This window comes from Gastrolobium bilobum, unplaced genomic scaffold (assembly GCF_033153095.1).
Source record: "Gastrolobium bilobum isolate Gb01-03AN ecotype WA unplaced genomic scaffold, APGP_CSIRO_Gbil_v1 utg10474, whole genome shotgun sequence".
NCBI lineage: Eukaryota > Viridiplantae > Streptophyta > Magnoliopsida > Fabales > Fabaceae > Gastrolobium > Gastrolobium bilobum.
The window spans coordinates 238,436-255,535 of NW_026897746.1; the positions used below are offsets into that span (position 1 = coordinate 238,436).

Below are 17,100 nucleotides of genomic sequence, written 5' to 3' on the forward strand. Positions count from 1 at the left end.
GAGAGATCACAGCCTGAGCCTGATGGTCATACTAATTCAGGCAAAGTCATGGTAGGCTTTGAACCTGGTTCTATCCGATAACCAGTTCCAGTCCAGCAAATAAAGATATAAACATGGAAATCAAGAAGGAAACATGGAGAAAAAGGAGCAGAAAGCATTCCATGTCTTCCATCTAAACGTGGCACACTCACTGATAATAGAGGTTACCAATGACAAAATGTAAATAAAGAGAAACTGGCAGTCATGATATATCATATTATATCCTATACGTAAGCATTCAAACACAAAATATACTCATCATAAAAAAATAATTAAACTGTTTAAAAAAGTAATTGAAAACTGATTGAGACATTTGAATTCAGCAAGCTTGATTGTTCATTAATTTGGAAATCAAATAGACCACAGAAATGTCATGCCTCACGTCCACTTAGTAAAATGCATTCAACAGGATGTCCTTGAAAATGTCTGTATCGCTGCCTTTCCAATAAATTTTTTAAAATTGCATGAGATAGCCTAAAGATCAATCACACGTGACAATTTCTGGATCCGGTTCAATAGGAAATCCCCTTGCTTAATAGTTGCTTGGTAAAGAGCATTTTTAGCATCAGGACGGTTAGTTTCAAGAACACCTGCAACTTTATCAATCTTACAGTGAAGTTTCCCTGCTGCAATAAAACGTGACAGCTCCCTGGAAGCAAATAAATGTATTGAGCTTTCTCCCACAGCATTTAAATACTAATCAAATGCTAAACCAAAATTGAGTCTGAAATGTATTTACTTACAGATCAATGAAATCCACTGTCACTCCAAAGGCTTTTGCCATGGCTTCAATCGTCACACTCTTATAAGATTCCAAAAACTGGGAATAAACAACAGTTCTGACCTCCCTCATGTAATATCGGAAGTGTGGATGCAGATAACGGTCCAGTTTAATTTGCTCAGTCAGGCCAGCTGAAATATATTTCAAAATGAAACAAAACTATGAACATAGGATCAAACAGATAGGAATGAATTATTGAACAGCACCAAGCAGCCTCTGCTGCACATTAGATGACTTCCATAAATTCTCAAAATATAACACAAAATTAAAGCATAAAGTGTGGCCAGTGAAGAGCTAAAACTTTAAGAAATCACTACAAAAGAACTGAGATTTGGCAGATGTCTGCTCACCAAATGCTGAGAAAAAAGACTTGTATTGACAATCATATAAGGAGTTCAAAAACTCGGAAAGATATGGGATTTTGCCAATCACCGTCAAGATCTCAGGAGCATCCACTACCTGATGCAAATTAGATGAAGTTAATAATCTGGAATGTGCAGAACACTTGACAAGAAACATAAAACAACAGTGAAAAGGAAATGGATAAATAGTGAAAAGACCACATGAAAGAATCCATGTACCTTTTGCTTTAAGGAAACTCTATCCAACGTTATAATGCTTGTCAAAACTGTGTAAAATATAAAGGTGTCATAGGGAAAAAGTTCATAGGTTGTAAAGGTTGAAATAGAATCCAAAAACAATTCGGCAGCCTTCTTGAAATTTCGAGTGGACATGCAGTATAGGCCTTCATACACTTTCAGTCGATTCTTCCTTTCCCAATCACCACCTTCTTCAAACAAGCTTCCATTATAATGCAAAATGTTAAAAAACCAATAATTAACCAAAAACTATGGAAGAGGGCATAGCTACAGACATTTTTAATTCAAATACTTACTTTTTAGCTTTGTCAATGCTTTTGGAAATGAGATCAAAATCCATGTCAAAGAAACCAAGCTGCAATGTATAAAACACCAAGTCCATCTTTTGGCCAACTGCAACTGTCTTAGTTTCAGTTATCTTGAGATGTTCCAATGCTTTCTCCTGGTACATAAGGGAAAGTGTTATCAAAAATTGATTCCAGAAGCAGACAGGAAAAGGGCAATAAGTTATAATAGGTATCTATACCTTGTCCCCAATCCGGATGAATAACAAGGATTTCGCCAAGTGAGCCTCACGAACTTCACTCTCCCCTAAGTTTTCCTCAGCATCAGCAATCCTAAAATGAGGCATCCACATGTACTATCGTAAGTGCACGTACTATAAACTTACCACTTTTCAAATAATAGTTTGCATATCAAAGAGTCAGAAAATGGAAAATGAAATTATTACAATCCATCTGGCCTAGTCTCTGCATTTTTCATTCTCCTAGTATCAAGTTTTCTAGGTTTCAGAGGATATATCTTATACTCTCCGAGTTGTAAATTTCCTTCTTTTCACTCTAATATTTCCTTTTGTATCTTGAAAAAAATAAAAGAAGACCAATCTGTATTACAAAGCATGTGAATCATACATCATCACCCCAGAGAGGTGCCAAACTTCATGCATAGAGACTTTTAGCCTCTAGGAGATAACAAACATCAATAGTCATAACAATAATATAACAAAAACAACAACCACCACAACTTTAATCAAGAGAAAAAGAACGTGTCAAATATATTAGTAAAATTCAAATAAACAAATCTCATATAAGACGGTTAATTCGAAAAATAAACTTGAAGGACTATGGTTTAAGTCTTCATCACTCTGCCTTCAAAATTATGCACATCCATTCTATCAACATACAGCATTTCAAATCTAAAACTTGATGCTGTACGAAATTCCCAATCGGAACAAATTTAAAAAAAAAAAAAAAAAAAAAAAAAAACTAGGTTAAGGAAGGAAGAGAAGGAAACTCACTTTTCGTCGAGCTTGTTGAGTTCATCAGCAATTTTAGCACGCATGGAGTCGAGAAGGGCACGATCTAAGTCCAATACGGAATCGGCGACTAGGGTTTCGTATAAAGGGACCATATCATTATCCTTGACATGAGTGAAAACATCCTCTTTAAATCGAACCTTTTCAATGTCTGGCACATCTGGTTGTCTCAGAAGGAATAGCTTGTCTGCTAACACTAACTGTGGCTGCTGAGATCCCTCTTCTCCTTCCATGGCTTCTGTATTCGATTCCCAACTTTGCTTTACCTTCCACAGGCTGCAAACACACCCCCCTCTATATCACTCGCTTTTTTTCTTTTCTTTTTCTTTTTAAATCAAACTTCTTTTCCTTTTATTTATTTATTTATTATTATTTGGTTGGAACTTCAAATACAATGGGAATTGCATTGTAAATAGGTTGGATTGAGTTAGACTTTCTTTTAAAGAAATTATATATGTGTGTTATAAAAAAAAAAAAATTATATATGTGTGAAAACTTTTAGATATATCTGATTTGTTAGCCTTGTATAAAAGGTCCAAATTATAAGTCTATTCTAGTTTATTTTAAAAATAAAAGTATGGTCTAAGCCTATTAGGCTACATAAACTTATTAGAAATTTAATAATTAAAAATAAAAAATAACTTATTTATTTATTTAAAATGAATAATATAATATAAATTTATACGCTCGACATTAAAAGAAATCTTATAATTTACTTTCCAAATATGTTTTTTTAAAGCTTCGAGTTTGTTTTATTTAATTATTTGTAATAGGCTAAATATGGTTCAATGTAAGTCGAGTCAATGTTGACAAAATCGAGTTTCTATGTAGAAACAGAAGGGAATGATAGAAACATAAATAGTAAAAACATCACGAAACGTAAAGTTTTTACTACTTAAGGTCAAGATACAAAATTATATATATATACGCATGTAAAAAAATATCACATAAGTCACTACTCAAAATTCAATGAATAACTTCATATTTAAAAAATATAAGTCACATAACTATATAAGACATAATTTCAAAAATACAAAAAGAATTTATCAATTCATATAACCAAGTTCCACCATATCGAAAGAATAAAATTTAAAAACTTTTAAATGAAAATTCAATGGCCTCGCATAAGTATTTTTTTTTTCAAATAGTTAGAAGAAGATAGTGTGCATTTGATTTGCGGAAATGGAAATAGGATTTTTTTATTTTGTTTTATTAAGAATATAAAAATAAAACCAATCATGGGTTAAAAGTTGACCTGGTTTGATTTTTCGATTTAAGTAAAAACGTAAAAACTTGTGTTTCTACCGTTTTTACACGTAGTTTTTACCAATTTTTACTAAAAAGAGGTTTTACTTGCGTTTTAAGACGTATCACCTTAGTAAAAACGTAAAAATGTAAATTTTTTACATTTTTACACTACTTTTTAACAATAATGGGCTGAGCTGTAAGTCCCTAAGAAGCTCAAGATACTTGTAATAGCAAGCTCTTAAAATGAGTCAATTACTTACGAATTATTAATGGCTAAAAAAATTGAGTAATTTTTCCAATTTATTTATTTTAGGATTCATTTTTTCTACAGGCACTACAGATAAGTTATCTGCAGTAAACCTAATACGATGTCGTTTTAGGGCGGAAATCATGGTGTTTTTATAATTTTAATTTATTTCAAGGTTATTATAGTCTTTATAATTTTAATTAATTAATTTTAAATTCCAAAACGATTTCGTTTTAGAAGTAAATACAAATAACTTATCTGCATTAACTGCAGAAATATTATTCTGTTTATTTTATTATATAACAATAAATCTTTTTTCTTTAAAAAAAATCATAATATGATAAATTATACGACGAGGTACTTATATTTAGCGACATAAATAGCTAGATTGACCTATCAATTTATGAATCTTGCTATAAGTTAAATTACAAATGAGATCTAACCCATCTTTAAAAAGTAAAAGGCATAACCTATTAGTCTTTTTAATTCTAAAAATTATAATAAGCTTTCAACCTCATAATCCTATTTATCTATCGGTTAAAAAAAAATTCCTAGAAAAAAAAAATTCAGCCGAAATATTATTGTTTATTAATATAAATCAAAAAATAAATATTTTTATTTAAAATTAAGAGATATATTTCTAAAGAATTTAGGTCAGATTACATGTTTATTAGTCAATCCTTAGATTTATAGCCTGATTTTTAAATAAATATATTTTTAAATTTATGTCGAAACAGAACAAGTTTAGTGTAAGCAGTATTTTACAACTCAAACTGGTCTTCGACTTGGTTGAAGTATTAGGTCACGAGGCCATTGGTTCAACTGGGTTCAACCAGATATGATGTACATATATTAAAAAAATTAATTATATTACTTATATTAAAAATTCACGGAAGAAAACTATCAATAATGGAAACTTCTTCGTATTACATTGATGAATAAAGAGGCAATACATTATGCAACAGGCAAAGGTACCCATATCACAATAAATATTATTTCAAGCTCACTGGGTTAGACTGCTACACAAAAAGTCAAAAAGGATTGTAATTTTCATTGCTTAAGGCCAAAGTTTATGCAGGGATTTATCTAATCACTGTTGCATGCTATAGGCTTTCACTACATTAATAAAAGAAAAAGGTTCCATAATACCTTTATAGCTACCGAAAATGACCATGGTCGTTTTCAATCAACAGCAAAAAATGTCAAAGTTCTTATCAACAACATCAAATAAAAAGCAAGAAATAATTTGACACAAACTAAAATAGAGTGATACCAAGATTTAAAACCCGTGAACTAAAAATATAAAAAAAAATTAAGAAAAATAAACATAGTGACATGTCCAAATCGAGTTTTGTATAATTCCTCGAGTCACTAGATCCAGCCTACTCGACCGGTCCAAACTAAATTGATTGCACAACCGGTCCAAATAGCATCTTGGACCTAGAAACTCATCGGGTTACCAAGGTCGACTCGCTTAGTATGAATTGATTTTTAAAACACTAAGTGTAAGTCAAATTATATTCACCTTATATGTCACCTCTGTTTACAAATCAATTTTTTTTTTTTTTTGTAAATAAAGAGGGGCTAAGCTCCAGAAACAGAAAGAAATTACAAATCAGAAACTAACAAGTTAGACATATTTCTAGCATCAGCAACTATAAGTTCCATCAACTAAGGAGGAGGATCTTTAAAAATCTTGAAATGGAGATTATTAGTCTGTCCAGCTTTAGCTAACCAATGAGCACATTTGTTGTTTTCTCTCTTGGTATGAACAAGATGAATAGTCCAATCTGCTTTTAACCATAATCTCAATCTGCTAGTAGTGACTTGAGAGTCCCTAAGATCTTCATGCTGCTCCTTTAACATCTGGATGGCTTGGCTAGAATCACATTCTAGCTCTATTCTTTTTAATCCTGTTCCCCAAAGCAGTTCCAAACCTTTTAGTAATCCCCATAATTCTGGATCAAGAGGATTGCATGAACCTAAATTACAATAGAAGTTTCCCAAAAAAGATCCATTGTGATCTCTTAATACCACCACAACTAACTTTTTTCACGCCACTAATGTTGGGAATGGCAAATGAAACGAGTTACTGCAATAAATAATAATAATAACAAGTGTTTCGAGGAAGTCTTGAATCGCTAACCTAGCTAGAAGAAAATCTCCATAATACAAACTAAATAAAAACTCAAAGTGCTAACATACATCTATCAGACTCAAGGAACCAACAAGGAAGGCCTGTACAAGCAATTCACATATAAGTCAGCTGCCCAATTGATGGAGGGATTTGGCATTGAAATTAGAAGAGAGTTACGTGATGTTAAAAAGTTTTCATTTTTTTTTCTTTCACTGTTTAACAATATGGAATATCTACATCTGGAAGTTCCCAATGATCATATTCTTCCTCATCCTCTTTCTTCTTAGGAGAATCGTGTGTACTTTGTGCTGGAGCTCTTGATTGTGGCCTCCTGTCATCCAGTGGAGCAAATCAAATGACAATATTTGCCAACAAATACACAAAGAAATCAAGGCATACCAAATGATGATAGCTCAATTGCTACATAGGAGCTCAACATAGGGTGAACATGGATGTAAATAGTTCAGGCCTAATAGAGACTTATGACTCAGTCTACATTACGTCAGACTTGGTCTATTAGACACAATCTTTTAAGAAAATTTATTTAGAAAATAAGTTATAGGTTTTCTTTTGAATGTCTACATGCAAACTTATATCATATCATATTATTTATTTAAATAAAATAAATAAAATTATTATTTTAATAATTTTGAATAATAAAATAATATTATTTTAATTATTTTTGTAATTATTAAATACATAATAGACTTAAAGAAGCTAATAGATATGAGTCAAAACTTTTTTTATATAAATATAAGTTAGATTAGATTTATAATTTGCGCACCTACATAGATTAAGTTAGACTTAAAGTATTTTACACATTGTGACCTATTTAAGGCAAATCCATCACACCTTAGCCCATTTACACTACTGGGATGATCCTCAATCTTTGGGAAGAGGAGTTTAAAACCTTTAATTCTCAACTCAATCTGATCCTCAACTTTTAATTCTGTCCATGATGTGTAATACTTTCATCGGTGGATACACTGAATTTTGGTGCAAAAATCATTTGCGAAAAAATAATTTATTGGTGTGAATGATACCAAAAAAGAATGAAGCCTCGTTAACACGACACCAAAACACAAGACAAAAATCATTTGCCACTTTCTCATTTTGTAATATAAGTAGAATTCAATAAAATATAATTTATTTATTTTTAAAAAAATAAATAAATAAAAGTGAGGAGGAAAAGGAAACCTCTTTCGGTTTCTTCTAGAAGCTTCTCGGGCTTTCCTCTTGATCTTGTCGTGTTTGTTCTCGAAGAACCTTCTCCGTCTGCATTCCTGAAGCACGCCGGCCTTGAGGACCTCCTTCTTGAAGCGATAGACGAGCTTGTCTTCGGGCTCGTCGTCGCCAACTATGATCTGGACGTTGTATGCTGCTTTGGAATAAAGAGTCGTTGAATAAGCCAGTGCTGGATACGCTATCGCTATGCCTGATATTGATAAATCACTTCCACTTCCACGCAAATATTCTGATGCTGATGCGGTGGCCGCCATCACTGAACACCACCGTGAACGTGATGACATTTTCGGAAGGCGGAGCAGTGAGGAGAGTGGGCATGGCCATGTTGAAGGGAGGAACGTTGTTGAGACCGCCATAACCGGACCCTCGACCTTCCGCCTCTGTTGGAAATGGCAGTATTGTGCTGTGGGCTCTACTTTTGGGTCCCACAGTATGAAAGGGTCACTGTAAAAGCACCATAAGTTAGACTCTTCTTGATTTTGTGCAGGTTGGCTTGGGTTTGGGCTTAGAGTTTAATCATATTTTTACTTTTTTGTTGTTGAAAAAAATCGGATTTTGGAAAGAAAGAAAAAATTAATTCTTCCTCAATTTTATTGGGATCAGGATTACCACTCATACGATACCTCCCAATAAAAAGTATATAATCAAGAATGAAACTCATGACTTGCATTTAATGCAGTTTGATTCCCAGGTTAGGTCAACTTGATTATAAGAATTCATTATTGTGCAACTTTTAACATTTTTATAGAGTATTGTAAACATCCTATTAGTGTATATAATTTTTCGCAAATATTAATACAGGCAAACCCATCTTATAATTTTTTATTTTAATTCATTAATTAAATTAAAGAAAAACCAAAATTAAACACTCAAAAAAAGATGTCGAGTCCATTTGCCCTCGACTGTTTGCATGTATTATGTATACATCAGGGGAATTGCGACTGCCTTCTGAGACATTCCATAAAATGCCTCCAAGAATGCTTTATGCGTAATCAGCAGTAAGAGTCGTTATGATTGCAAACACAATTTTACCTATTAGAAGAACAAGCCTACAATTTTAGCTGTTAGAAGAACAAGTCTCTTTATCGCTTTGGGCTGGGATCTTCTAGCTTTGTTGGTGAATTGAGATTTTTAAGGCGGAAGAAGGTCAATGTTTACATAAATTTTGAGCAAACTTGGAAATGGGTTTCCTAAATTGCTCCGCTAATAACCTCTTTCTTGGCTTAATGGACAAAAGATGTATGATCATCAAACAATGTTTTCCTGCCCTTCATCAACAACACCTCAGGGAAAGTGTGTTTGACCAGTGCGAAGTTTGATTTCCTTCATGCACTCCATAATAATTCTCCACATTTCCTTCATTGACACAGACATGCAAAGAGAATCCACTTGGAGGAAAGGCCAAAATCAACGTTATGCAGTATATCTTCCCATCTTTGTCGACCCATTCACCCTAGATGATGATTGCAACAGTCTAACCTGCAGTAATAAAAGAATTCCACATAACAGAGAAGTTTTACTTAGATGGACCATGATTTTGAGCAGGGATTAGGGCTTAGCATACGTTGTTGACACAAGATGTAACGAAAGAGTAATCATTTCTGAAAGGAAAGAGATTTAATAGAACTAGATGTGGATGAATAAAATGGAGAACTGATGCCGGACTCCTGGAGCTAATAAATTGCAGTTGAGAATAGAGTTGGAGTGAATAATGCATTACATCATAGAATGTTCATCAGTAAAGAAAACAAAGCCTCAATAAAATGTGCATGGAATGCATAGATGGATTAGTAACTAAAAATGAAAATAAATTTAATGAATTACGTTTGATCATGTAACATGGACAACGTACACACAAAATAAAGCAATGTGAAAAAGCAAGAAAATAAGAACAATAACGATGGACGGAAAGTGCATAAACAATAGATTTGAGACTCATGTCAAAGGAAGAAAAAAGGCTGTGACACCAGGATAATCAGAATCAATCGACAACCGACATGATATTAGTCCATCGTTAATTAATGACAATTTCATTGTCACTTCAGCCCATTCTGTCATGTAATTAACCAAGACGCATCCATTTAAAAGAGAATAAGAGATAAACATTACCAATCATGATGGTTTTGCTTTCCATCCGGCTTTTGAGATGCGACGAAGCTCTTGAGTTCGACTCTTCATATCACTGCAACTTTCCCAATAGCATTATGAAATATTGGTGTAGAATCGTGAATGCTTAAATAGCATTTAAAAATAAAGAAATCGTACCTTTGTACCAAATAAAGAAAAAGATAGAATACAGGAAGTAAAACCAAGATCAATGCTCCAGCAGCCAGGCGGAAGAAACTTCCTTGCTCCTGCAGAGGCAAGAAACCAGGATTCATAAATAGCAGCTTTTATGATACGTGTTTGGTTATAATAAATTAGTTATAATGAAGCTGAAATCTTCAGAACTGAGGCATCATGAATTGAAAAGACAAAAGCTAATGCCTAAAAATTTTAAAACCTTCCTGATAAGAACGGAAAGGTACTGTAACTGCAAGTTTGATGATACAGGCCCATCTCATAAAGTATATACGCGTAAGAAGTATAAGGCCCAAGTAAGTCCTGCTGAGTCAGTAATTAATCTGTCAGAAGGGGAAGGTTCTGGTACAGCTGCTCAACAGAAAACAGTTGGAGAGATGGAGCAGGAAGAGGCTGAATAAAAGGAAAGCATGTGGATTGGAGAGGGCATCTGGACTCTTGGCTTAGACTGGAACTGGGAGGGACTAAAGTCTCTCCAATTGCTCTAGAGGGACATTAGCTTACCGTTATTTCCATGTAATTACCCTTCTACATTTCCTCTGTCATTGTACTCTCAACACACATACCTTGCACTGGCCTATTTTCAATAAATACAAGTTCCTCTGTTAGTACTTTCTTTTGTGCTGGTTGATCCCTATCATTTGACCTTAGATGATGATTTGACATTAGGCCATTAGCGGGAGGCCAAAACAGGAGAGATCTCCATCAATGGGGAAGTAAAACCCAAACTACAATTGGACTTGACACCACATCTTAACCTATGAGTTTATGCATATTTCCATTTATATTGTTATGGTCCTTGCTTAGTCAATTCTTATGCAATGTGGGACTTCATTACTCATGTAACACCGCTTATTTTACACACGCAAGAAATTAGTACAGATATTTTTTTACAACATATATATGTTACTTATTTATTTTATTTTTTTTCAATTTGTCAAGTTAAGGAAATAATATGTATGGTAATAGATATATGAAGTTGTGGCTTTTCCGTTGTATCAAAGTTGAACATGTGAGCATATACTTTCAGTCAATTATTTAATATCATAGTCCTGTGTATAGGCTTGGCTTCTAGCACATGTTATTTTGCAAAATATTATTAGGAATGCATGGTTAGGACATATATAGTTGTTATGTCCCTTTATCGTTTTTCTATAATATTATTAATCATGGATTCAATTTTTTTCTCTTTCTCTATGATGTATAACCCGAACAGCAACTTCCTTTCTGGCTTTTGTACCTATTATCTTCTATGGTTTTGTGCTGCTCTTTATGGTGAACCATTTAATAGCACCCCAAACAAAAGAAATGCCAAGAGAAACATCTTCATTTCCAAAAGCACATCCAAGTAGCTTATTCCATACGCGAAGAAACAATCTACCTAGACCTTTGTGTCTCAACCTTGGCCTCGCTTCCAAATCTCATTCCTCCAAATTCTAATGATATTACTATGCTTTCCTACTGTCCACCCACTCTCGTTCAAAATAAACTTTGTTCGCTTGGATTCTGCTGAGGAGAAGATGACTTGTTGTTCCCCTTACAACTTTCTAACTGATACAACTAACCTTTGGAAGCGACGGTATCACGTTACAAGATCAACTAGCATGACTAACAATCCTAATATTATATTTTGACGACATTGGATAGAGAGTAAATAGTGGGGACTATTCAAGTCCAAACTATATTTAATTTCATGGTTATTATCTTTAATATAATTTATTTTATTTTATTATGATTTATGAACTGTGGTTGAATATTTGAGAAGCATTCCACATTGAATAATTTATTATGAAACCGAGATATGCTTATGGTTTGATTTTGAGAAATCTATATATTATGTTTTATTATTTTGAAATTGGTTTTGGGGTGTAACTTAATCAGAACACTGTAGGCTAACAGGAGTAGATGTTAGTCTTGGTGCACCATGATTTATTTATAGGCAGGGAGCCTGTGTGGACAGAAGGAAAGCGTAGTAATATCATTAGAATTTCGAGGAATGAGATTTGGAAGCGAGGCCAAGGTTGAGACACAAAGGTCTGGGTAGATTGTTTCTTCGCGATGGAATAAGCTACTTGGATGTGCTTTTGGAAATGAAGATGTTTCTCTTGGCATCTCTTTTGTTTGGGGTGCTATTAAAATGGTTCACCGTAAAGAGTAGCACAGAACCATAGAAGAGAATGGTACAAATCCAGCAAGGATGTTTCTGTTCGGGTTATACATCATAGAGAAAGAGAAAAAATCTGAATCCACAAATAATAGTATTATAGAAAAACGATAAAGGGACATCACAACTATATATGTCCTATCCGTGCATTCCTAATAATATTCCACAAAACAACATGTGCTTGATGCCAAGCCTATCCACAGGACTATGATATTAAATAATTGACCGAAATTATATGGTCACAGGTTCAACTTTGATACAACGGAAAAGCCACAACTTCATATATCTATTAGCATACATATTATTTCCCTAACTTGATAGTGATTCAATTGAAAAAAAAAAGTAACGTATATATGTTGTAAAAAAATATATCTATAAACAATACTATTAATTTCTTGCGTGTGTAAAATAACCGGTATTACACTAAGGACCATATAAATGAAATGACACATAATCCCAATGCCTTAAGGTTTTAAGTTAAGATATGGTGTTGAGATCACTTATTGTGGTTTGGATGAAGGTCTCCCATATTTTGGGCTTCCTCCATTGACCTAACCAAAAAAAAAAAAAAAAGCATTAAAGTAATGCCAATAAGGCTTTTTCCATGGACTTTGTGAATAGCACATGGCCTAAAACCTCACAACAAATATCATCTCTGAGTGGAAGTATTGATTCCCTATATTACTAAAGTTAGCAATGACAGATTTGTAATTAAAGGCATACTGATAACAAATTACCCCAATGAGATAATCAGGCCTTACCTTGCCTCCTCTAGAGAAGGGTTTATGTTTCCCTGAGCAGGTATGAGCATCACAAAATTGGTGCAGAAACAATTCTACCAGCACATCAGAAAATCACCATAAGAAAATAAATCAACAACTACCACAACATTAAAATGAAGCAATTTTTGTTTTTAAAAAAGAAAAAGAAAAAAAGAGTGACAAGAAACATGATAGTGGCACAACAAGGAGAAAACAGTAAAAGAAAACATAAGTATACCATGAAGACGGCCTGCTGATGGACCCTCACTTATAGGAAAACAACTGTCAGCAATATTCTGATCAAAGAATGCATTTGGATTAGGTAGAGTAGTTGACGCTACAATGAGCAGTCAACACAAATTAAAAAATAAAATAAAAAATGAAGGCAACCTCACATAGGTGACGGTTTCTGGCAGCAGCTGCCGGATTACATTTGCTTCTAGAGGACTTGGAACTCATCACAGCATCGCAATGCAATGCCCCACATAAATCAGCCAAGCACTTACCATGACTCTGCATTTAAATTAACCCATGAAGTAAAGGAAACAACATTGTCTGATTAAAACAAAAATATTAAATAGAACCTAAAGTAAGTGCCTGTTTAGGAGGTCTTTTTTTTAGCTTCTATTCTCCTTGTAAATAGAAGCTAAGCCAAACAGGTTTTTACAAAAGCTCTTATAATAAAGAGTTTTTTTTTATAATGAAAAAAAATAAGCCAAAAGCCCCCAGGAGGAGCTTTTTTTAAGTTGTATCAGTTTTTTTTTTTAAATGAACAGCTTTTAAGCTAAAAAATTTATATAATCATCAAACAGCTTGTAGCTTTATTTTTAAAGCTCTTTTTTTTAGCTTTAGCTTAAAAATAGCTTTTAGCTTAAAAAAGAGAGGTGCCAAACAGGCTCTAATTTAAAGTCAGACTCAAAAACTCAATGAAACTTCCAACAAGCCTATTTTCAGTCTATTGATTCGGTGTCCAATATTAACATTACTAGAACGATGATATGTAGTAGAAAATACTCAGATCAGCCAATTGTTTATTCCCACATGCCAGCAGAAGCCAAGGACTAATTTAACTTTTCCAAAGAGGACAAATACTATATTATATGTATGTTACAAGAAAATTTTAGGGAAACTTTAGAGGATGGGAGGCTGTGGTCTCTCAGCCATCACAGAGGGGGGAAACTGGGTGAACTTTTCAAAACCAGACAGCTTCACGTGAGTTTGGCTATCTATATATCTTGGATATTGACCTAATTAAGTATTTAAAAATAAAAAAAGTTTGAAATAAACGGGAAGAGGCTATAAATGGCAGCAAAAAAGTTGCGTTAGTTACAGCTTAAGGGTAGAGAACCACATTTTGACATAACAGAAATGGAAAATAATAAGAAGCATATTGAGATTTGACATTAAAAACAGTGATAGCTGTAAGGTAACATTGTTTCAGGATGAGAATTCTAGCCAAAAGAAACAGAAGATAAAGATATACTTAACAGAAGAGAATCTTTTGGTTTAAATGTCTCAATCATGAGCATATACGAGCTCTACATACAAAAAAAAAAAAAAAAAAAAGAGAGGGGGAATGGGGGAAATTAAGACTTTTAACTCATCTGATAACTGATGAAATTAAAGATGAATGCTTGCACTTCACAGTACGTATGTTCCAAACTCAGTGAGAAAAGGAATGCAATTGACATACTAGATTCAGAAGATTGTGGTGTCTGTTATCAAAATGCTGGTCAAGAAATTTTTCTCCACGGAAGCTTTTCTTACAATATCCACACTGCCATTCATGTCTGTCTATGAAAACTTTATGCTCTTCCTGATCCCTGAATACATCATTTTCAGGGTGAAGTTTGCACTTCCTTGAAAGCTGATAGTTTTCTTTTTCCACAAATGGTGTCAAATACTACAAGAACATATAAAAGAAACAAATTTGTTGAGAGAGAGAGCGAGAGAGAGAGAGAGTGAAGAGAGAAGCATATGCCGAAAAACCATGTGTAAACTACCCCACAGACTCGATATTTATATAATGATTGTGTAAAGAACCTTGGGATACACCACCCCAAAAGCTAGCTCAAAGGGTGGGAGTGCCCAAGACCTTATAAACTCCACATTAGTTGCACATACAACCAATGTGGGACTGTATATCTCAACACGCCCCCTCACACGAGAGCCTTTTGGGCTTGAAGCGTGGACAATGCAACAGGCCCAGCCTACCTGTGCTAAGAAACTCCACAAGAGAAAGTGGGGGGCGGCGAGGCTCTGATACCATGTAAGGAACCTTGGGATACACCACTCCAAAAGCTAGCTCAAAGGGTGGGAGTGCCCAAGATCTTATAAACTCGACATTAGTTGCACATACAACCAATGTGGGACTATATATCTCAACAGATTGTAATAAATACAAAAATACAATTTTTCTAATTACTATGTTTAGATGATATATTAAGCCTAGCCATTTACACTGAGCCTGTACATTTACATAATAATCCACATTTCTAATAATATTCATGAATGTGATTCCAAATTTACACCACTTCATACTGAAATGTTATAAATTTATAATGATTGCCAAAGGAGTTTTTCATACCTCCTCTATTACTTTCCAAGCTGTCCTACTTCTCTCTCTGGAGCAATGCACTTCACGAGCATGATCTTGTTCCTGTTTAAGATTTCTACAATAAAAAACACAACTAAGTTAGGATGGAACCATATGTATCTGTTTGGGAACAAGAGCTAAATATCAAAGTAAGTCATTTAGATATTTGGATGGAGTATTAATTAACAATGAATAAATTGTAACTCCATTCCAATACCTTCCACCAGAAGATTCCTCATAAACCTGGAGAAAACATTTCAAAAGAAAGATGGTGGAAAACAAGTGTTAAATTCGTAAATCTGGCACTAGAATTCAAACTCAAACGAAATGTAAGCTTAGGACTTCATAAAGATTCTAATTAAATCAAGCAAAAATTTTAACCTAACACTGAACTTGAACCCTAAAAATTCATTACTCCATTTTTCAAATCCGAAACTTCAAATTTTTTAACCAACAAAAACCAAACGTCGATTCTTCATAATTAAGCTACGAAACGCAATCTAGTGCTCACCTCAAATAAAAAAAAGAATGCTCGTAAGACATTATATACCATATAGTTTTTGTTTATTTAAAGTCCGACACGGAGGCATACGCTATTACCTGGTTTTCGTATAAGAGAGGCGACGAAGAAACATGGAAGAGTTCTTGAAAACAAAGTGTTACGATTACGAAAATTGAAACAATTGCTGTGACCTTCTTCATCTGTTACTCTCTGTTCAAACTTGTACTCTCTTTTTTTTTCTGCGAAGAGAAAACAAAAAAGTAAAAAATTTCTGGAAGGCTTGGACTTGGATGGTCGCAAATATTTTTTTTGTAAAAGAAGAGACTCTTCGTAACTAGCTTAATTATAATTTTTTTAATTTAAAAACATTATTCAACTTATTTAAGGAAAATTTAAGGTAAGCAATTACCGGACAAATAACGAGATAAATAGAGTGTGAAATTAATAAATTATTTGTTTATTGAGATAAAGGAGAGAGTAAAAGATCTTATTAAAAATATTTTTAAAAAATGTTTAGCTGTTGAGGACTTGAAGTGAATTAAATGCATTTTTTTATAAAAATAATGTTAGTCAATTAAAATATGGCTTTAATAGCTCTTCCGTTACTAAAGATGTGAAAATTTGTAATAACACTTATTTATACTAAGACACGGTTTCATATCCTAATTTTTTTTTAAGTTACAACTCCGTATCTTAATATTAATAAATTTGCTGCTACTTTTTCTAGATACAGCAATAGCAACAGTAGAAACCAGGAATCCTTAAAATATATAAAAAAAAATGTTCAAATTTTAGGCAATTAAATGTTGCCCAAGGGCCCATGGTTCTCATGTTGAAGTGAGGATACCATTGGGGTCAAAACTGAAAAGACTAGATCATCAAGTTGTGCAAGACTGCAAGTGAAACCCCAAAAGTTTACACCTAATAATACACATTTGTTTAGCTGTCCAAGAAAACAAGCAAGGAGAAACCTGGCTTTTTAAACACCTCATGTTTGATTGTTGACTTTTTTATGTAATCCATTACACGGTCTTGTAATTGATTGCATGACTCAAATTTATCATAAAATTTTGAAAGCCGTAATTTTTTACTCGAATAGGATGATTATTTTTTTATTTTATGTAATTTTTTTATATTTATACGCTAAAATAATTATCTTTTTAGT

At 33.4% G+C, this 17,100-nt stretch overlaps 3 protein-coding genes across 4 annotated transcripts; all 3 read right to left on the reverse strand.

Moving 5' to 3' along the window:
- Window positions 1–245: 245 nt before the first annotated feature.
- LOC133309764 (26S proteasome non-ATPase regulatory subunit 6 homolog) lies at window positions 246–3,023 on the reverse strand. Its single transcript, XM_061510570.1, has 7 exons — window positions 2,717–3,023; window positions 1,946–2,036; window positions 1,716–1,861; window positions 1,402–1,621; window positions 1,171–1,279; window positions 783–951; window positions 246–688 (listed from the first exon to the last, which is right to left on the reverse strand). The coding sequence occupies exons 1-7, from the start codon at window positions 2,965–2,967 to the stop codon at window positions 514–516; spliced, it is 1,161 nt and encodes a 386-aa protein (XP_061366554.1). The 5' UTR covers window positions 2,968–3,023; the 3' UTR covers window positions 246–513.
- A 3,326-nt stretch (window positions 3,024–6,349) lies between these two features.
- On the reverse strand, window positions 6,350–8,313 carry LOC133309757 (small ribosomal subunit protein bS21c-like). The gene is made up of 2 exons (XM_061510561.1): window positions 7,564–8,313; window positions 6,350–6,697 (listed from the first exon to the last, which is right to left on the reverse strand). The coding sequence occupies exons 1-2, from the start codon at window positions 7,965–7,967 to the stop codon at window positions 6,583–6,585; spliced, it is 519 nt and encodes a 172-aa protein (XP_061366545.1). The 5' UTR covers window positions 7,968–8,313; the 3' UTR covers window positions 6,350–6,582.
- A 235-nt stretch (window positions 8,314–8,548) lies between these two features.
- LOC133309756 (uncharacterized) lies at window positions 8,549–16,198 on the reverse strand. Of its 2 annotated transcripts, XM_061510560.1 has the most exons (10): window positions 16,034–16,198; window positions 15,651–15,676; window positions 15,425–15,509; window positions 14,531–14,740; window positions 13,228–13,350; window positions 13,076–13,133; window positions 12,838–12,911; window positions 9,877–9,965; window positions 9,721–9,793; window positions 8,549–9,090 (listed from the first exon to the last, which is right to left on the reverse strand). In XM_061510560.1, exons 1-9 carry the CDS (start codon window positions 16,133–16,135, stop codon window positions 9,724–9,726), a joined length of 837 nt encoding a protein of 278 aa, XP_061366544.1. In that variant the 5' UTR covers window positions 16,136–16,198; the 3' UTR covers window positions 8,549–9,090; window positions 9,721–9,723. The 2 variants fall into 2 exon arrangements, 1 of the variants encoding a protein (XP_061366544.1); XR_009751368.1 differs by lacking the exon at window positions 12,838–12,911.
- Between the last annotated feature and the right edge of the window lie 902 nt (window positions 16,199–17,100).